The sequence below is a fragment of the Microplitis mediator genome, chromosome 2 (assembly GCF_029852145.1).
Source record: "Microplitis mediator isolate UGA2020A chromosome 2, iyMicMedi2.1, whole genome shotgun sequence".
NCBI lineage: Eukaryota > Metazoa > Arthropoda > Insecta > Hymenoptera > Braconidae > Microplitis > Microplitis mediator.
Genome location: NC_079970.1, coordinates 21097917 through 21121446, shown reverse-complemented (window position 1 = coordinate 21121446; position 23530 = coordinate 21097917). Strand labels below are relative to the sequence as shown.

Sequence of the window (23530 nt, the reverse complement as noted above, 5' to 3'; positions counted from 1 at the left end):
TACTATTTTCTTTACTATAAGAGAAGTAGTTTGTGTTTGAGTGATGCTGACCGAAACCACGAAATTTATAGAGCTCGTAGCAAATGATAACGCCCGAAACATATGGGAGGGAGAAAAAATTTTTGGGTGTAAAAAACGTCTGTACGATATGAAAGCGACATAAACATGTTGACTGTCTGAGTGATAAGAGTCGTTAAAAACCTTATTTCTTATTATTATTATTTTTAAATTCGAGACAGCATTTTACCTGGGGTCATTTAAATACTTTCGTTTTTCAATATGAACACAAATATTACCTTTGCTGATAAACGTGTTTATATATATGTATTTATATATATATATATATATATATATATATATATATATATATATATATATATGTATATACGAATACTAAAAATTATCAACTTCGTATATATTTATTATACATTTAAAATTTATACTGTAGTACTCAACCGGAAACAATAATTTATATCTAAAAAAATCTAATTGGATTAAAGTAGATCTAATTTTTTCTAATTTTATATCTAGTCAAATTCATGTAAATCTATTTGACTCAAAGTTGAAAATTTTTTTTACCTCATTATATTTTTAAAAATTTTAATTTTCAATAATTTTTCTTCTATAGCTTTGGTCTACGGAGACTGATAGAGAAGCTAAAAGATTTTTCTTTCATAAAAATTAGTATTGCGATTAATGAAATTGTTTCCTTTAATTACAGTGGAAAAAAACATCACTATCATGTGATAGCACTTTGAAACGTAAACACACATTTTATTCAAAACTTGATACTAATATTATGTCATAATATACATGCATTTGTTCTTTCTTACGATAAAAATGTTATTAATATAATAATCACTTTAATGAATTTTGGATTTCAATGAATAACAAAAACAAAGTCATGACTAGGTTAATAAAGATAATAATGAATTTAAATGTTTTGACATTTTAATGAATGTTCATTAACTATATCTTTTAGCCTTCAGTTATTATTATAATACAGATAAGTTGTATTGTTATAGCATCCGATGTTTTTTTACCAAAACATATTTCATTTCACGTTTGTATCCCATTAACTGCAGAATTATCTCATTTCCTGTTTTTTTTTTTTTTTTAACTGATAATATTTTTCTTTCTGAGGAATAAGTAAATATTGAAATCAAAAAGTAAACTTTTTAGCGCCACTTAAAAATAGTTAGAGAAGCAGGTATATAACAAACAAAATTAAATAATACGTTTTTTTTGTAAATATATAGATTAGGGTGATTCATTTCCGCAAAAGTTTTTTTTTTTTAAGTGCTCAAGCAAAATCTCAATCTACATCGAAAAAAAAAATTCTCACCAAATATGAGCTTTTAATTCCAATGCTAAGTACTTGCCATTTGATTTCAAAGATTTCCCATTTAAAATACACGTAAATTATATTACTTTTTTTTTAACTTTTTAATACTCAGCTGCGTTTCATGATATCAAGGCGGTTTTGGTCGTAAATTGTAGGGCATTTGGTGTTCTTCAAAAGTGCCCATAGGTACTTAGCTGTAATTCCAGCTGTTTCACTTGTGTCCGTTGCGGAACTCATTTTTCCTATGAAATTGACCTTTATTGGCTTGCAGAACGTAAACCAATGAAAGTACTCTAAAAATATTAATAGAAATTTTATAGGAAATTTCATTCCCTTAAAAAAAAGTCCTATGAGTCAAGTCGCTAAAGTCCATGGTTTCCGAGTTATAGTAATTTTAATAATTTGAAAAATACAATATAAAAAAAAAATTATAATTGATATTTTATTTTTCAAATTATTAAAATTACTATAACTCGGAAACTATGGACTTTAGCGACTTGACTCAAAGGACTTTTTTTAAAGGGAATATAATTTCCTATAAAATTTCTATTAACTATTAATTATTCTGCAAGCCAATAAAGGTTGAACATGGGTAAATAATTTCCTTATTACTCTTTTTTAATGAAAATAGGAAACATTTACAACTTCCACAAAAAAAATTTTTTTATCGAAAATAAGACTGCCGCCGAAATTCAAAACACAGTAACTGACATAAATAAAATTTTTGAAATATTTCTTGAACCACGCTCACAAGACTCCATTAGATCTAAAAAAACTAAAAGATCAATTTTTAAAAATTTGACCCTTACCGTATTTCAAAATTGGGCAGCCGAGGATCTAAAAAAATTTTTGAAATCATATCACAAAAAAAATCTAACGTATTTTTTTATTTTTTGAATAAAAATTATTATTTTGCCGATACGAATTAGAAACAGCCCTGAAGTATTGAAATTTCCTTCGAATAAATATAGTAAATTGTGTGACAAGGGCTGAAACAAGATGATTTCAGACCAGTGTGAAGTTGACTGATTGAGCTGTAGATGAGAGCTTACGCACCTCAAGTTTTATAAATATTACCCTAAGCTATTTTAAAATATTGAAAATAAAGATTTATAAGCCTATAATTCAACTCGGTATCGGACGAGGTTTATTGTGTAGAGGGCAATGACTCTGTCGATCGGGATCGTCAACGTGCAGTAATTCACCGAGAACATTGGGCTTTGACCATTATATTGCGCAATGAGTGAGATGGAATACACTGCAGAAGCTTAACTTAGCGAGAGCCGAGTAATAGAGAGTTAGAGACAAGAGAGAGAGAGAAAGATAGATGAATAGATAGATAGAGAAAGACGAGTTAGGAGCGAGATGAACTGATGCAGAGGACATTAGACCGTAGGGTGGGAATGTGGCGCGTTAATTCCGTGCAGCTGATTAATCGGAAACGGGAACTATCGCGCAAATAGGCGATAGATAAGCCGCATCGGTTTGTCCTCCAGCGCGATTCACTTTAACCAACCTCGATTTCCCGATCCAGAGAATATAGATCGTTAAGCTCTTCGCAATTTCAACTATCTCTTTTCATTTTACTTGATTCATGAAACATTGACGTTCAATTGTCTTTATGCTCTATACTGTGTACTCTATGTACCACTATTACTACTACTCATTCCCCGGTGTTCTCATCTGTAGTTACAAGAGATGCGAGGAGACGAGCTGCTCGTGAGTGTATACCAAGCGAGTAGTAGAGCTACAAGGCTGAAGAGTAAAGAGAGGGTGGAGACGATTACGATCGATTTGTCGCTCGACCACGCGTTGCACTAGAACAACTCGCTCGTGTAATCGTCCTCTCTGCTGTACATGACCAAGAGGAATGAGGTGTAGGGTTGATCTGAAATACTTGGTTGAAATGAAATATCTGACTGCATATATGTCTATTTATTACCTATATTCGTTCGTTCCCATTTTTGTTGAGCCAGTCAATGATCGGTGTACGTTTTAAATTTTTACTTTTTTTTTTTTTTCCAAAACAAATTGACCGCAATTAAAATATATACTCAAGTTTCAGCGCCACTTTATTCGATTTTGTAATTAACAATTTTTTTACTGTCAAAGTAAATTTAAAGTTGAGCAGGATAAAATGGACACCAATTTTTTTCTACAAATATTATCATTTTTTTTCCTTTTTTACTTTTCTTTAATTATTAATTTTATAAATTTAATTAAATTATTTTAATAATCAATAGATGTCAGAAAATTTTTTTTAGGACTTTGAAAAAAAAATTTTTTTTCCGTTGAATAAATTTATTAAAGATAATTCAAAGTAATTTTAATTTTTATTCATTTAATCATTAAAATTTAATAATACGCTGTAAGAAGAGCGGTGAAAATTAAATAACACCGGTGTAGGCGGTGTAATTCTGCGGTCTTAAAATACCGGTGTTAAAGCGGTGTAAAAAAAAATTCCACGTATAGAAATTAGAAAAAAACGTATTGCATATAAAAAAATATAAAACGTTAACGAATATTATCTGGAGTAAATTTTAGTTTTGGTATGTACTTATTCAAATAATTATTGATACTATACGTAATTTTATTTATAAATTACACAATTTTACTCCAACCATTTCAATCACCAATAATTTAATTAATTAATTAATAAAAACATTGTTTAACTGAAGTAATCGAGTGAGCAAAAATATTTACAAAGTAGGGGAAGGTGGGGCAAAGTGGGCCCCCCTAAAATTTGGAAGGCCTCAAAAATTTGGGGGCAAAGTAGGCATCGTTAAATTTTCTATGAACAAGGCTCATAATAAGTCACCTTTACCTTTTGACGACTATTCATTTATTACTTACTAGCTTATTTATGTCTTACAAAATTACTTATTACTAATTAGGTTTATTTCTCTTTTCGCATGTGCGAAAGTTTTATTCGTCTGAAAAAAAAAAGGGACTGAGAACTGTAAGAATTCGCGAAAGAGCATTGTTTTAGAAAAAATTAATTCAGCATGCATTTAAATAAACTTAAAAAAAGTAAAGCAAATAAAGAACAATTTTATGACAAAATTTTTGGAGGGGGCCCACTTTGCCCCATATTTTAAAATTCGTAATTTATTATGAACACAGCTTATTCATAGCATATTTGAAGTGAAGAATTTTAAAAAAGTAAAACGAGCAATAAATTTGTCTTACACAATTTTTTTAGATGGGGGCCTACTTTGCCCCTAATTTTCGATTTTTTAATTTTAATGGACACAGCTCATCAATGTTAAATAACAAACAAGGGCCTATAAAGTAGTGTAACGATTTAAAAACAAGTAAAGATAATCCCATTTCTAGCTTAGGAGGCCCATTTTGCCCCAACCTCCCCTAAAATATTTTCAACACCGAAAAATATTATAACACCGGGAAATTTTTTTAACTCCACTTTCGGGGTTGAAATTTAACACCTACACCGTCTAGGCTTACCCCGATTTTTTTACAGTGTACTCAAAGTTGAAAAGTAATTAAATACATACTACTCAGTAGCGGTATTATAATATTCGAGAGATTATTGTATAATTGGTAGCAGTTTTCAATATAACTGGAATAAGCTGAGGTTTAATATCAAGAGAGTAGAGCAAGTGAAAGATAATCTAACGCAGTACGTACAAGTGGTTGCATACGTATGTGTACATAGATGAGTGGTAGATGCAATTGCTGACCATGCGATTTCTATGACTGGAAACGTGATTTTATTGAGATTCATCAACTCAAATATTGTTGACTCACAATGTCTCCCCTCGGTATATAGACCACTGCGAGTAGGGGTTTTGTGTAAAAACTACTCTCTCAGAGCATTGGATTGTTTGATATGAGTACTCAATCGTTTACTCAATTCCTTTATGTCAACAACAATTACCATCGGTTATTTTTTTTTCTTCTGTAACTCTATTTTTATTCTTTATTATTAGTAATATTTTTACCATCGCTTAATGATATCATTCTACACAATTATAATTTAAATCGAAAAAAGTACTGAATTAAAATGAAAATTTTTTCTCGCCACAAAAAAATGTTTTAAATAAAAAATAAAATTATTTAAGTTCATTAAACTCTACATTATAAATCCAGGAGCATTTAAAAGTGCCTACGTCAGCCATCACTGATGCAACAGTAACTCAAGTGCCGTTGAAAGGATAGTTAATTCAAGGTGTCGTTGAAAGATACCAAGTACGTCGTGACTTTTTCCTTAACTTCTTGTCTCTGTCTTTTATCCTCGTTTTTTTTATATTTTATTCCTCCCTCAGCTTTTACTACCCCACGATTTCTTTCTTAGCTCGCAATTCTTTTTTTTTTATCGTCTGTTACCTTTACTTCTGTGCGACTTTCAACTAACTTCTCTTTTCATTTCTAGTCGGATGTTCTTCAATTTTACTTTTTATTTTAACTATTTCTTACTTTTACTTTTTCACTCAACTCATACTTTTTTACTTACCAACTCTCTCTTTCACATTTATTCATCGCATTGTTCAAACGTCGTCTACTGAGACTAGACATCCGATCAATATTACTCCATTGTGTTGTTAATTTATTTAAAGCTTGAATTAATTCCTTGTCATGCATTTATAGATTCAATAGTTATCCCAGAAAAAAAAATCATCCACTATTATATCACGTCACTATATAAATATTGACTTCGTTATTATATTGATCCCCTATATAGATATAGAATATCATACGCGTAAAATAGTATTGTGTTTTTTTTTAGCAATGGAAGTACACAGTTGAAAGTTTTGTGCTCTTGTGTATAAAAATTCAATGGTTAAATATTTTTTGTCAATTATTTGACACCATCAAGTGTAAATTTTACTACCCTCTAAAAATGAATTAGTGAAATTCACTGCGAATCAGTGGATAGTCACTATTTCTACAGCTATAAGTATACCACTGATTCTACCAGTGGTATACTTATAGCTGGTTCCCAGTGAATATTCACTAATTTGAACTGAATTTCACTGATTCATTTTTAGAGAGTAAAGTAGGATGAGCTATCTGATCTCAACAAGTTTTAAACCTGTATTATCCCGAGTCAAAAATAAAATTCGGATTTAAGTCTCAAAGTTCTCAATGAGGTTTTTGAGGATCAATTTAGAATTTTAAGATTGACAACAGTATAGAAAGTTATCCTAGTTTAGTCCTCGAAGTAGTAGTTACGACCAATTTTACCACTTTGAAAACTAAACCGGAATAACATAATCTGGATTAGAGCCTCAAAATACTCAAAATGTATAGGAATAATTGTATCCACATTTGAACCTCAAAAGTCTCGTTCGAAGTATTCTCTCCCTTCCCTTTTTCTATCTAAAATTTTTCAAAGTCCCAACTACAACTTTTGATTCGTTGGGGATTTTGAGGTCTTACTTATAATTTAAAATCGATAAGTTATTCGCATTTAGAACTGATAGTTCTCATTGAGGATTTTGAGTACTAGAGTAGAGTTACTTTCTGGGCGGCAACTAAAACATCAAAGGAATTGAGGCTTTTGAGGACTAGACTAGAATTTGTGTTTTGACTGGGGATTGTTTTGACAAGTATAATGTGTTTAATTAACACAAAAAATTGAGTGGACCGTTTGGGACATGTAAATTGTGTAAAATTTAACACAAATTTTTCAACTGTGTAGAATATTTTGACTATGGGAATCTATTGATATTTAATCAAGATATTTTGTCCAAGAATTTTTTATCTAAAGATGAATAGTCAGTGGTCCATAAATATCATATACCTCAATTAATTAATTAAGCATATAATTTAGGCATTAATTATTGTTATGTCTAAAAGCAAAAAATTCTGATCAAATTAGATCTTAATTATGGAAAAATTTGATCTTCGTACGTACATACATAAATACACTCGGACATCATCTTGAAATTAGTCAGAATAGCTTCCTAGAACCTCAAAACGTCAAGATCTGATAGAAATTCGATTTTCGAAAATCGGACCGAAACCAATAACTTCCCGAATTTTTGAAAATTTTCAATTTTCTTAGCGGGAAGTTGAAAAAAGAATATATCTTTTCAGTTCTGATGTCAGGGTGCAGACTAATTAAGCCTCCTTGGTACTAAAGACGCGACGTAATCAATTATATAGAATTTTTTTACTGTTTTTAATTGCGACCGCGAGTATTTGAAAAATATAAATTATCTCATTTCATTGGAGCCCGTAAATAATAGTGTAATATCAAAATACAACTGCGATCATATTCAATTGATATGTTAGCCCGGGATGCTTATGTGTGCATTAAATTAACGAATTTAATGGTTCGATAGTGAATATAACGTGGTCTAAATTCATATAGATGTACGGTTGTAAATTACATACAGATTCTGGTGATACGTAAATAGAATTGAATTTATGATCGATATACAGACACAATCTGTATGAGAAATATTGACGACATTGATTTGAATTATGATCTTATGGATTGTCAGTTAATTTTTTTTTTTAAATCTTTATCAATAGGTTTTGTCATGCTTCAAATATATATTCGTTTTTAAAATAAAATATATTATTTTTATAAATAAAACAATAACATAAATTTGTACAGAGATTTTATTTATGGGCGCATTGATTTATTTAGTGGAAAAGTAAAAAAAATAAAAATAGCTATTCATAAAGTACTTGATACAATTTATAAACGATATCCGGTTGTTGGAGCCAAAAGCCAAAGGAGTTGATAAAAAAAAACGTTGAAGTTGTAAGGAAATATTTCCGCTCACTATTAAACAACTTCCAGATAGAGAAGTTGGAAACGCATAAACATTTTTTTTGTTTTCTTCATGTTTTCACTTATTTTCTTGTACTGGTCTTAGCCGTATTCAGGATGAGCACTTCGCTAGATGAACTTTTCTGACTTATAAAATACTATGAGTTTCGTGCAAACACAAAGAGTCAAAAATGAAAAAAAGTAGCCAAGTAAAAATGAGCAATGATATCGAGTGCTACGAAATCTACATCAATTACATAAAATTAGTTATTTATTTAAAGGTAATAAATGATTTAATGTACCTAAAAAACTCTTTGAAAGGAATTAACAATTTTGAAATGAAGAAACTACTAGAGAAACTCAGAAACACGTTGCAGATGTTGATCAGAAAACTTTTTGTGTCTTTAGCAATGAAACACTTTCAAGTTACATTTTCCAGAATTTCTTTTTTTTTTTTTTAAGATGTACTTTTCAATAAATTTTATAGTATATTTTTATTATTATTTGTTGTCGTGGTACCAACTTTAACCTTTTTTTCATTCTTTCTTCGATAAACTAATTTGTAAAATTTTTTTGAATTTATTTTCCGCTTTTGCTTTTAGATTCGTAATTATAAAGCCCCTATACCCGCTCATTTTTCATTGTAGTGAGATTAAATCACTCAATATAAATTAATAAATAAAATGAAAAATCATATTTTTTTTTATAGTTATTTTTTGAAGTTTCGTGTATTAGAATAAAATTCAAGTTTTAATAATAATGTTGGTAATTAATTATTATTAATTTTTTAAATAAGGTCCTTGAGTGTACCCATAGTCGCTCACTAAAAGTTGTGATGTACCATTACTCGACCAACACATGGCCCTATAGTCGCTCAAAGACAATATCAATTAAACTATGATAAGTTTATTGATTTGGACAAATAATTTATAAATTATACTACTGTATTCTTTCATAATATAAAATTTCATGAATTTTAAAAATATATTTAATAAGATATAGGGTAAGAGAACCAGTACCCAGCCCTTAACCAGTAGCCAGCCGGTCATATACTTTGGCTCAAAATGTATATAGATATAATTTAACATGAGGTGGCTGGCTACTGGTTTGGGGCTGGGTACTGGTGCTCTTACCTTAGTTATAACAATTCTTAAAAAATTTGACGTAACCTAAATTTAATCTAACGAATGAACGTTCAAGTAAAAAATGCCCAGCTTTGCGCGATTTTGAAAACAGTCATGTAATTAAAATTTATAATCTATTATAAAATAATTTGATGCATCATATATCAATATATTTAGATTCACAAATAATTATTTGTCAATGATAATTTTTTTAGTTGAAATTTGTCTTTATAAAAACTATAAAAAGCGCCTTAAACAGTAAAAGTGAGCGACTAATGATACTGAGCGGGTTTAGGGGCTTTTTCCTTATTAAAAAAAATTTTTTCATCAATGAATTTTAAAAACTCAAGTTTTTCAATCACAAATTTAAATATTAATGAAAACTTTTTTAAAGTAATTTTCATATTCCACTAAGTTTCAATCTTCGTTTAGCTAGAATTGAAACAAGCCAATTTCAGACCACGATTCAGTTGGTTCGATTATCACTTTCTTCTTTAGAGTAGAAAACGCGTCTAGTTTCTGTCCACTAAATGAGTTTCTGACTTGATTTTATCCCTGTCGAAATCACATTTGCTTGTCATTAACCTCAGAATAATATCATATGTCATTTTAACCAACTAAAAATTTTGCATGCACTACTGCTTTAAAATTTTAACGTTATGACTAACGTCCGTCATTGAAGCTCTAAAACTCGATCGTAATAATTAAAAAAAATATAGTGTGCAGTGCGGGTAAATCATAATTTCAGTCTTCGTATGATGACAGTCGCCGTCTTCGACTCTTATGATCCTCACCCTTGTCTGAAATCCTCTTATTTTAAGCCTTGTCATACAAGATATTTTTAATCAACTGAAATTATCAAGCAAAATGGAATTGAAGATTTAAACTTTATGAACATTTTGCATTAATTAAAGAGGAAATAACATTAATTATCGTTATTATTCAAGATCATATAAAAATTATAAATAATTCGAATTACTGTCATTTTTTTTCAACAGTAATTTCTTCAAATTAATAAATATTAATATCAAATTTCGTTCAATCACTTTCATAAATTCTTCAAAGTTTATTTTCATTTATATTATATACTAACTATTCTTTAACACATCTTTTATATATTTCTTTATTGCTTACCATTATTAAAGTATATATATTTATATACAAAAATGTTGGGATAAAAGTTGTTCTCGTATCTACACGTCATTTGAAGTTATTCGTCGAGTTATTTCTCCAGAAGTTCGTCGACTACGACCCACGACACATATATTATATATATATATATATATATATATATATATATATATATATATATATATATATATATATATATATACATACTTTTTTGTTTTGTCTTTTTACTAAGACTACTTCAAGACTACACAACTCTTTTCACTGTGCTTTGCATTTTATTGCTCGTCTCATATATATTTCTTCTCGTATTTCTTCGTCTGTAGAAAATTGGAAAAGTCTCGAGTTGAGTTCGTATAAACGACCAACGCATATCATTACATAAAACGAGTTCTTTATGGTATAATTATTATTATTATTACTTAAATTTCATGGTTGGCTACGTATTTATAATCATCTTATCATTATTTTATACCCACTTTCATAAATGTCCTTACAAATTGTCAAACTAGAAATAAAACATGACCTATCATTGACCATCACTTTATTGGACACAATTATGTCAGATTCGATTCATTAATTATGAACGAGCTGTAAAACTAATGAATAGTAAAAAAATTAAATTTAGTTAATTGACAATTATCAGTAAAAAAAAAAATTAATAAGTTGTTTTAAAAAATGATAATATCTTGGCTGTGTTCAGTTGAACTGAAACTAAAATTTTCGACTGGCGGATTATCCAAGCATTTAATGAGGAGATTAATTCTACTAAGAGCTGGATTAAGAAAGTTATTTAAGCAAAAAAAATTAAATAAAAGTTAAATCATAACTTTGTATATACTAATATTCTCAGCTATGAATATTATAATACACGTCTAGAGAATAATTTATAAAAAAATTTAATTATATGCATCATTAGTGTTTTTTTTGTGATAATTTTAATATAAAGAGTATTAATTAATTTTAGTATTACATTTTTATTAAAGCTGATACGTAGACACAAAATTAAAAAAATTACTTTTACATGGAAAAAAGAGCAATTAAAAAATTGAACTCATATCCGTAATTATTACAGTTTCGTTCAGTAGTAAAGCGGTGCGACTCTGAAACTGTAAAAATTAGATTTTTATCCCAGGCATAACAAATATTACAGTTTCAAACTCAATATTGTCCAGCTCTCTATAGTAAACAGATTTAAAAATTTAAAATTTTATTCTAAAATTAGTTAAAATTATATTTTCGATCGTTAATATTACTATTCTGTATAGTAGTGTTCTTCTTCAGATATAGAATTTCAAAATTACAGTGTGAGCTATGATTTTTCTAAGATCATTTATTATTCTCGACAATTGATAACTCACAGTGTAATTTTTATGTTACAGTAGAACCTCTATAACTTGAACTCCAAGGGAGAGGCAAAAAAATCAAGTTATAGAGTTTTCGAGTTATAGAGGATTTCGAGTTAGGCAGCAGGAGCTGTCGAAATTGATGTGTATTACAGTGAATCTTAACTAAGTCTAAAGGTCTAATAATTTTACAATCGCCAACAGAAAACCTGACGTCAGCTATAAATTCCATTACCATTTCGTAGAACTGGTAATCCTAATAAGATACTTACATACGGTGATAATTTTAAATTCGAGATAAAGAGGTCCAAGTGTTATGTATTCGAGTTATGGAGGGTATAAATGTACAGAAATAGCTTGTAGGGACTTACTAATTATTTCGACTTATAGAGGGTAAAAATTTCGAGCAACGGAGGTTTTGGGGCTTGGAGGGAAGGGGATGAAACATTTCTTTGAGTTTAGGAGGTTTCCGACTTATCGAGGTTCGACACAGAGCTTCTACTGTATTAATAAATAAGAGGTATTATTTAAGAAAGCAAAGAATACATAACCAATAAATCGTAATTTTTATAGTTTCACCCATCAACTATTAATTTTTAAATAAAGCAAGAATTCAAAATAAAAAGTAAATAATGCTTTAAAGATTTATTAATCTAAAATTGCATTTTAAACTGTAAAATTTGCTGCTTAAAATTGTATTAATTTTATTGCTCTAACAAAGTTCTAAAATTACAGTTTAAGCTTTAATGTTTAAAGATTTTTGCCCCGAGGCCTGTTTTCACTGTAGAAACTGTAATTTTTCAACTGCTTTTTTTTCCGTGTACATTTGAATTCTTTATTCATATAAAAAAAATCGTAATAAATAAAATTAAATATAATAATGATAAAAAAATACATCAATTATTAATTGACGTTAAAAGTTAGAATTGAAATTTCATAATGAAAATATAAATTCCCTCGTTTATATACGACAACTTCAATCAACCGTAAAATTGATATGAAATTGATTGAATTGTTGAAGAAATAAATTTTCAGCGCGTTCTCCTTATAATTTCGTCGATGATCGATCACTCTGCGAATAAAGTAAATTGCTGAGAGCCCATCATATAAAAAAAATGAGCCCGCCAAAAAAAAAAGAAAAAAAACGAACGCGTGTACTGCAAGTAGAATTTCTCACACCATAAATTCTGTGTTAAAGTCATTGAATTTTCTTTCTCTTTCTCTGTCTGACTCTTTCATTTTCTTATATTGGCATTGGGAGCTTTTAGCTTTCACTTCATCATCCAGCATCGAATACCAACGTCAGGTATTACGATCCATTTACGTCGCGTATTGGTATATTATACGAATGAAGATGAGAATCGATTTGGAAAACGATAATATGAGGCCAAGAAGTTTGAGAAGACGATGAGAGACGAGACGTCAAGTTCCGAGATGTCTTCTGTCCTCAACGAGTTTTCCTGTACTATACGTCGAGCTTGCATAGCTAGCTATCAAGAGAAACGAGGATGCTACCGAAGCTTTGGAATTGTCAGCCATCAGAGCAGACTCTCACTCGGGAGATTAACCTGGAACGAAATGCATTCCAACCATCCCCTTATTTTCTCTCGTCCTCTATTCTCTGTTCTCGTCCTTATTCCCTCTTTCCATCACTACTTCCGTCGCCTCTTGCTCTACCCCTTGCTCTATTCCTTTTTCATTCTTTTTCATGTATAGTCTTATATAGAGGTGGGAAATGACTCAGGCTTATTTTCTCCATTTTGCCATTCGATTTCCTACGATATTGCTTTCCTTCATCTCATCCTTTTATCACGCATCACATCCACATCCACGAACATATACATGCGTTCATACATAAATATATGTATGAACGCAAATATAATCTCTTCTATACAGAGTATAAAATACCGTAAACAAAACAGCCTGAGGTGATACTGCCGTCGTCATAAAATTTTTACTATCTTTAATAGAGACGGAAAAAAAACCATGCGCACATACCACAAAAAGGCAACAAGACAAAACAAAAAAATGAAGAAAAATATTGCATCACATGAACCCCATTGCTATTGTATATTCACACACGACATTTGTGAAGTTTTTTTACGTCAACATAATGGCTCTATATATGTATGTATGTATTTATGTGTGTATATAGTGTATAACACTAATAACAACTGCTGTTATAAACTCTAACCATCAACACTAGAAAAATCTCGACGAATTTTATACTACGGAGATGTGGCAGTTTTCTCAATATAAATACGAGGTGTTAACAACTCGTTGAATCAAGACAGTTGTTTTGTTAGTTTTTATACTTTATCTTTTTATTTTTTACCATTTCGATGCTTTCATTGTTTTAATACTTTTTTTGTATCTCTTGCAATAGCAGAATACAATGTCACCATTAACCATTACTGCAAGTCATATTTTTTGTTATACTGAGTCTATAATAAGCTCTATAACCTCCCGGGAAATTTAAATAATTATTGTAATGAAAGTTTGAATTAAAATTTTTCAATAACGAAAAATAAATATTTAAATTTTTATTGTCTTACAAAAAAGTCACGAGTCATTGGAACTATGGTCGTTTGTTCTTGATTGGTGGGTTTGTATTCAATAAAGCTGTCTGCTTCTAAAAAAAGATAAAAAAAAAATAAATAAATACATACATGGAATAAAAGTTGACCGAAAAATTCGTCGTGTCTGTTGGTCCGTTGAGAATTAAAAAACTATATATTTAAAGCAAAAAAATACTAGAGCGCGATAACTGGTGAGTTCCGGTATTGTTATATATATATATATATATATACATGAATATAGTGTCACAGTAAATGTAAATCGTACATAGCCTCCGAATAGTAATTCAGTGTAACCAAGCGCCCAGTTTAATGATAACGATGCGTGAGCGGCGTGGCCAAATGACGCGAGATTCTCTGTAATTAAGGCAAAGAGAACGAGTACCGCTGGGAGTATAAATACAGAGAACTTTCAGTGACATTCACACACCATCGTATCTACATATATATGTATATAAATGCACAGGAATATTGCAGAACGAGACTCGAGGCTCTTTTAACAGGGCAAAAAAGACAAGGACAATACACAAGGATTCAGAATGATATCATAAGTTAATAGAGATAGAGGTACGAATGCTATTTGAATTTATATATTGTAAAATGAAGAAATATTATCACGGTTAGGTTGAGCTTTAGGACGCTTCCGCATGGCGGCGCACGTACGAGGTATGGTTAAAGGTCAGTAATGGTCACACTATTACAAAACGCAACAACAGATTTTCACACGGACCATAACCAAAATGAGGTTATTGTTATATAGGCATACATGAAACACAACCCTATGGCACAGGTGTAAATGCTTATAGACAAATCTGTCGGCATAAACTTCACACGAGCATATGTGCATATGCCAAACCACACATGGCCAGAGGCCCTTGTCTGGATTCCAAGTCTAGTCGTAGTAGTACAGTAGAGTAGAGAGTAGAGGCTAGAGGGTACAATAGAATTGAGTAAAGTGAGAGCGAGAGGGAAGGCAAATGGTGATTGCCAACCGAGAATATTCCTCTCTTGTTTCCTCTGTCTTTCTCGTATGCTCTAGACTACTGTATGCTAGTCCTTCCACTGCTGCTGGTTTCAGCTATGGTTATCAAGCTCCCGTTCATGCATAATGCACCAACCAACGATTCTTGTACTACCCCCCTCGTAATGCTTGGCTGTCTCTTCTGTCGGTCGATCGTACCAGTAGAAAACACATATATATGTATGTACATATGGCAATATATATAGATCGGTATATGCGGTATATACCATCCAGCTTTATTGAACGATAAGTTAAGAGTGAGGTATATATAATCAATGAAAGAGTAGCGGTTGTACATTCAAGAGTGGGTTTTTACTCTCATTCCCGGTGATGCATGATTCTAACCACTGACAGATTGCACATTGTAAATTATTGTTACTTGGATTTTATGAGCTTTAGCAACACATTTAATGCTTTTACACAAACATCCTGTTTTAAATAAATTATCTGCAATTTAATTTAAATGCAGGGAAGACCTCAGCAAAGTGAGCTCTAAATTTTTTTTTTACTCATTGATTCAATTAAAAAAAAAAACAATGAAATAATTTGCTCCTGTTACACGGTAAGAAATGCATGGCGTTCAACACCATGCTGGTATGGTCTCAAGACAGATACTAAAACAGTATGTGAAATATTCCAAGACAGTATTACAACGAGTCCCAGAAGTATGGAGTCATTTACCAGACTGTATAGTACTTGAGTTATTGTATTGCTCACACGTATGCATAGCAGGCTCGGCGAAACAGCATGGCCCTGAGACCCATACTGCAATTCCGAGGGCACAATGCTACAAGTTTTTCCCACCATAATTTTCGGCGTGTCAATGTATACTATTGTATTACCGCCAAAACTATATAGATGTCATTAGACTAGGTTTATCTGCCAGAAGCATTGTGGATACGGCAACGCAGTATAGGCCTGACGGCCATACTGACATTGCGGCGTCCGAGACAACTATCGCCAATGTTACTATTCCCGCAATGATCGAATCATCTATGTATACAATTTATAACCTATAATAATCTTCGATACAGTATGGTGTTCACGTCCATATTGGCATAGTATTATCCGCAAAATATTTTTTCCCGTGTAGGTAGTTATGTATACGGAGGAAAATGTTGGCTCGAAACCTACCAATTTTAATTATGCTGTATCATAATACTTACTACGCTCGAGACACTTATCGATAAGATTTAATAACAATTACTTCTATACATTATAATAATTGTGATACGGCATAATAATTTTTCATAAGATCATAATAATTTTTTGGATGCTTCCTTTCCTGTTTCAAGTTCTGTCGACAGCATCAAAAAATTGGTAGGTTTTGAGCCAACATTTTTCTCCGTGTAGGCACTTTCTCAAAAAAATAAAATTTTCCATTTCAAATAAGCTGGAAAAATCTTGAAGAAATCATGATGAACTTTGAATCAGCCTGTTCTAGTAAAGTTTGGAATTTTTAATTGTAAAGTAATTTATTGGAGTATGTTTTAAAAGTTATGTTTAGTAGTTTTCTCGGTAATAATTATTGGTCATCACCAAGCAATGTAGTTAACTATAAATTTAATATTAGATTAGTCAGGGTAGACACAAGGGCAAATATATGTTTAAACTCGCTATATGGCTTAAAGGGGCTTCCGTACGTTAATATAGGATTGGCATATATGCACGTCCATATATCTTCAAAATGTCGGTAGTAAAGTCGAATATACGGCACAATATATACAGTACAAGACGAGATGAAGCTTCAGCAACTGGAAGAATAATGAAAAATGTTATTTTATGCATATACGTACGCGCGTATGTGAAGGAATTTTATTTATAAAAAATATAAGTATGCGAAAAAAGTTTTAGAAAAAATGTCAATGTTATGACATGATATATAATGTCAACTACAAAAGTAATATTATACAGAATAGATGTATGTGTTTTATATTTTACGTGCAACGATAAGGTGAAATATCATTCTTTTATTAAATATGAGTGAGAAAGTTTAAATTCTATAGCGAGGTATGATTTCGTTTATATGTGAAAAAGAAATTTAAATGAATGCAAAGGAAAATTTTATTTCAACCGTAGCCACTTTGATATTTAACTGAGGGGAAAGATACACCATTAAATTAAATAGCTTAACCATAACAGCGGACATGTAATGAGATATTTCCCAGCAAGTAATTAATATTTACTAGCAAGGGGAAAGATTTATGAATGTTATTTATTTACTTCTATGTACGTTGTGTACACTCAAATGAGGACTACCCTGTGAGTCTTGATGATACCACCATGGTTTATAAATGCAAGAATAATTTTACTTAAATTCACTAAATATTACGTTTGATATATTTCTATGTAAGAAACAAAATTTATCATGATTAAAAATTTAATTAATATCTTTGTAAAATATGCACAAGGGAAAAATAGGTATGATGATACAAATTCAAAACCCACTATCATAATTTTTTCAGGGATACTTAGTGATGCGGAATGATCATCATTTTGAGTTTTGGTCACAAGACGGTCTGCTGACGGTCTTGTGACGAACGGACTTAAATGACGAGCCTGTTCTAATGCGAAATGACCGTCACAAATTTTTCGGCCAGAGTCCGTCATTTCGGACCGTCATTAAATTTTTGGTCACAAATTTCGGCTTGGTCAAGACATAACGTTTAATAAAGAATTTTGTCAGTCATAACCAGCTAGATGATAGGACGCAATCTTTTTTTGTAAATGATTGAAAAATTCATTTTTACCTTCGTATTCTTATCTCGTGGTATTTTTAAGAAAATGGCGGTTTCGAAATTTGAATTTGTATAAAAAAGTTATGATGGCTTTTGTAAGATGTCACCATAATTGTGACGGTCCGTCATTTTATGAACGGTCCGCTGACGGTCTTGTGACCATGACGTGACGGTCAAAAAATGACCTGACGGTCAGCTCCACATCACTAGGGATACTGTTTTCTGTATAAATAAAAAATCTACTATAATGTACACTATGAAAAATTTTTGTTGTGAAAATGGTCGCTGATAATATAATCTGTAGTACAAAATTTTCAAATAATATATAGGCTGCAGCTCGCTGCTCGCCCGTATAATGTCTTCGGTCTGTCGAGAATACGCCACAAAATCAGACTCTTGACGTCACTCCTAGCCTGTCGGAACCCTAATCTTTGCACATGTGTATCGAAAATGACTAATAAATTTACACCGTTGGTGGTGTGAACCTTCTAATTCACACGGTTCAAAATTTAACATCATACGTTTGTAACTTTCACACTAGCAGTGTTGAAAATTTTCATACCAAAAATTAATCCCACACCGCGAACTCAAAATTCTTTACAGTAATAAAATAAATTTCACAATAATTCTGAGGACGAGATAAAAATAAATAATAATTGAATTTTTAATCTGAATGATTTTAGGTCGAGGAACACTGCTGGACAGTCAAGGGCCAGTTTTAACGTCCGAGCCACGATCGACAGTAGAATTTTCCAATGACACAGGAGCAATGTTACATTGTTCGGCTCATGGGAGTCCAGGACCGAGAGTAGATTGGCTAATGGGTGATGGCTCGCCTGTGCATCCTATTCCCAACATCCGAGAGATACTAGTCAATGGATCAATGTACTTTCTGCCATTTGGTGCTGAAAGCTACCGTCATGACGTTCATTCTGCCGTGTACAGGTGCCAAGCATCCAACAGCGTGGGACGAGTACTTGGGCGTGAAGTTAATGTCAAAGCCGGTAAGTACTTACCACCACCACAGTAATCAATGTTATGACCTAGTTATTACATTATGCACCATAATAATTACATTATACCCATTAATTAAAAAAAAATTTCAATAGAGTCGTTAGTAATTTTATAAAAATTCGTTGAAATCGTCAATTAATAGAAAAATTATAATTCGATAGAGGGAAAGTTTTTTTTTACGAATGTTCTCTCGGCTGATCCATATTAATAACAGTCGTAAACCATAACGAATCCAATTAGGGAGTTGCCATGAGCAATATAAACGTAAGTAAGTGTTGGAAGAAAATTAAAGTCTAAGCGAGCTAGATAAATGTGTTTTAGGTGAGTGAGTTTCTCAGGGAATCGCGCCAACTGCGTTTACCGAGGCTTCGTTCAGATAGATTGGTCGCAACTCACCTCTTTACTCGACCGCCAACCCATTTCGTCTGCGGGCTAACAATCACCAGAGTAAAACGTATACTGCCAAGATCGAGATTCACGTTAAGCCAACGGTTTTTGCGGAAATACGTGCTTTACGTTTTTTTTTTTTTCTTACCCTGTTAGTGTCACATTTGTTTATTTTTTGAGTGCTTTTATTTTAAGAGCGATGACGTGCCAAGGATCACTTACCCTTGGAAAAAATAATTAATATTTATGGAGACCCAAGCCTTGGATTTTATTTAGATCAAATAATTAATTTTTAGTAAAATCAGTTTTTTCAGTTGTCGGGGAAAATTTATCTTAAATTTTTTTTTCTTCCATGGAAGAAAAATGTATTAATGCCGATATAAGGGAGGGTGGGAAAAACGGGATACTTAAGATACTTAAATTGAAAAAATTATCAGTTGCCGTTCAAAAAAAATTCATTTTTGCCGAAAAAAAAAATTTCTCGATATTAAATAAATTTAATTTAATTGAATTTTTTTTGTAAGTTATTTACATAAAGAAAAATTACATTTTACATAACTATTGAATACAGGGAAGAAAAAAAAATTTTTAATTGTTTTTATTATAAAATCAAGTCATTAAAATTTTTTGACTGACACAAGTTTAATAAAATAAAACTCAAAGTAATGCTCAATATTTACAAAAGTGATTTCATAATATTTGAAAAACATTTTAAAAAAAATTTCTTTTATAAAATTTTGGTTGTACCCCGTTTTGCCCCTATCCCCTATATATTCTACCAAAACTCAAAAAAATTCTCCCCGTGAATCAAAATTTTTTCAACTACTTCACTGACCTCTGTGCCCAAATATCTCATCGTGCCCTACCTTCGTCTAAATATATATGTCGAGTAGAAAAATATTCTATATTTAACTTAAAAAATAAACAAAAAATACTTTCAAAAAGTCAATAACAAAGATAACAATTCAAGATTGCATGGTCAATTTGTAAATATGTGTCTATGAATAGAAATAATATATATAAATATATACATATTTATGATAGCACTATCTTTGACGATTGTCGATTCCTGATAAAATCATACTCTGAAAAACATTCAATGAAATAGAATTTACTATAGTAGTATTAAATGATGACGATTATCGTCTATCGATATAAAATAAAGAATATTCATAGAGTAATTAAACGTGAATTAAACTAACATTTAGTATTAATTATCCGTATCAGTGCAAAGTGAAACAAGCTTAGAAATTCAAATATTAAACCGATTAGTACAAGTTTAACAGAAGCTGAGTAGATGCCAAAGTTGTTTAAGTTAATTTGATGACTTAGGGATTCCCTCGTTTGATTACTCAGGAAGATATACTCATTACAAGTATTCTTTTACAAAGATATCACTATATATTTTTAATCGTAGATCTCAGTTGAATAACATTATCTGTGTATATCTGTATAGACATACGCTCTTATACATTTGAAATGAAAGTCATAAAAGTACGTTTTACTCTCGGTACGGGTAATGACCGTCTCTCACACCCACTGCTGCCAAGATCAAGATTTTGGTACATACAGACTCATGTCGCGCCAACTGCTTTTGCTTCCGCTTTTATTTTAACCAACCCCAACTACACTTTTATATCATTCAGTCTTTAAATGCTTCAAGCGTTTGCTCAAACCTTTTAATGCCGCTGTTTTAATAGAGCTGGATATATTTTTAAACAAATATCTTTTTCTGTCTAAAACTAAAAAATTTTTTTTTTAAATATTCATATTATTTTTTGTTGTTAAATTTAATACCCGAGCTTTTATATATTATTAAATATTTTATTTAACATGAGCTATAATTAAAGTTGGCGTAATTTTATGTCTGAGTGCTCAAGTATAATTTCGGACGACTTCATTATTCCAGTGGTTCGTCAGAAGTACCAAGTTGGAGTTAAGGACTCCCATGTACTAGCGGGAAATACGGGAGTCTTGAGATGTGACATTCCAACACACGCTAAGGAATACGTTTCTATTACGTCTTGGGTTCAAGATTCAGCTTTTAATATTTATCCAGCTCCTGAAAGTGGTAAGTTTTATTATTATATTTTTTGTGTTTGCGTATGAATTATTACATGTGGATTAATAATGCTACAAATGCATAATTTTATATGCGTACTGTAATACCATACATCAATTGAATAGATTCTAATTAGCAAAGGTGTTGATATTATAATTACAGTTTCGCCCTGTATGTAAAAAAAATTACTATTTTTTTTAAATCTAAATGCAATTCTGAATCTAAATCATAAAGAGTATGAGATAAGAAATGGATTTCTTGCGAAATCGACTTCAAATCGTGATTTAGCTTTAGGAAGACCACGGGGACGTTTTACCGTTTCCCGTGACCTTGGTGAACCCTAACTCCACCGTCCATCTTACGGTATGAAATAAATTACTATTTTTTAAATCTAAATGCAATTCTGAATCTAAATCACAAAGAGTATGAGATAATATACTTGCTCATCAGTAAAGTTGATGCAAGCATACTCCACTTTAGACCGTTTAAATGATGTTAATAAAATTGATTGTGAATTCTTCAGATGATTATGGTACAGCAAATATTCCAAGCTTGCTATCATAACATGGAAGAATTCTATTAAATTAATATAGCCTCGTATAATTATTTTTTAAAATTATTTTTTTATTAAAAGAATAACGGCTTTACTAATCTGCTTAATTGACAAATTATATTATCATACACAGTAAAAAAACGAATCGTCAAAGTGTAAAAAAAAGTGTGTGTTAAAATTTCGAGTATTGAATATTTAACACTTTTGTGTGTCAATTTAACAGACAGCATTTATCTTGTTTGAACTGTCGCAATCTATTGATTTTTTAACTCACAAAAATGTTATTTTATACGAAAGTAACACTTTTTATATGTTAATGTCAAATCAACACACAAAATATGTTAAAAATAATCTCGACCATCACAAAAGAATTTTTTGAAAATTTTTACTTCTAACACACGATATGTGTTGATTTTGATGAATCCTTTTTTACTGTGCATACATATTTTTTTAATAAATAGTGCATCTGATGGTTTAATTTTTTTTTTTCTTTGTTACAAATTGAAAAAATTCCCCAACTGTCTATCAGTTCGTTCATGTTACCCCAGAGTATACTTCTGATTTTATTCCTTCTCATGGAAATGTGTCTAATAGCAAACATTAACAAAAATTTTTTTCTATTGAAAAGTATCAAATCCTCATAATATTTAACGACTCGTCCTTCTCTAGGCTGTAGAAATTAAAATTTGTGAATAATTTTTTTTTATTTTCCTGAGAACGATGTCACATTTAGCCCCAGGTTTTCTTGTATGTCTTGAAAAAATCAAGAACTATTTTGTTTTATTACAGTTATATATAATATGTTTCTAATTATTCGTATATTATAATGAAGCCCCGCGGGGTTAAAAACTCTAACCATAAATATTTCCCGGCATTTAGTTTATTTAACGTGTAATTTATTAAAACTGCGTAATATATTTAAAAGTTTATAATTTTAATTACCGCATTCGTATGAATAAATTTACATAAAAAACTTATATACTCTTCATTTTTAATCATAATTAAATAATAATTAATACCAGTCATAGTTTAAAAATAAAATTTATGAATTTGTTTTTGTAAATATTCTACGCTAATTAATGATAATAAATTCATCTCTGGAATTATTTATCATAGCAGTTCCATGCATCAATTTCCTGTGCAGAAAAATATTTTATCTGTAAAACACAAACCGGAAATAACGGAAGCAAATAAAAAAGTACAAGCAAAGTAGTAAAATAAAAAAAAAAATTATTAAAAATAAAGTAGATAGAAGACATTGAAAGTTCAAAGTGAAATATGGAGAGAAAACAACGATAGTAAAAAACAAAATGAAGCAGCCAGATGTAACAAATATTCGTTGACATTTATTTGAGTCGTACAAGCACTGAAAGTTTAAAAAACTCACAGAAGTAATAAAAGGGTAAACTAACTGAGGATGATTTTTAAACCATAGAACTTTTGAAAAAAGTCAAGACTTTACTTCCATAAGAAAAAGTCTGGTAAAAAATA

The 23530-nt window shown here is 30.6% G+C and overlaps 1 protein-coding gene across 6 annotated transcripts in view; it reads left to right on the top strand.

Annotated features, from left to right (window-relative positions):
* The window catches only part of LOC130663785 (cell adhesion molecule Dscam2-like), a 237895-nt gene that overhangs the window by 143376 nt on the left and 70989 nt on the right, over positions 1-23530 (top strand). For all 6 annotated transcript variants that reach the window (XM_057463243.1, XM_057463245.1, XM_057463246.1 and 3 more), the window contains 2 exons: positions 18707-19027; positions 21334-21495. In XM_057463243.1, the coding sequence (XP_057319226.1) occupies positions 18707-19027; positions 21334-21495 (483 nt within the window). The remainder of the gene's footprint in view (positions 1-18706; positions 19028-21333; positions 21496-23530) is intronic.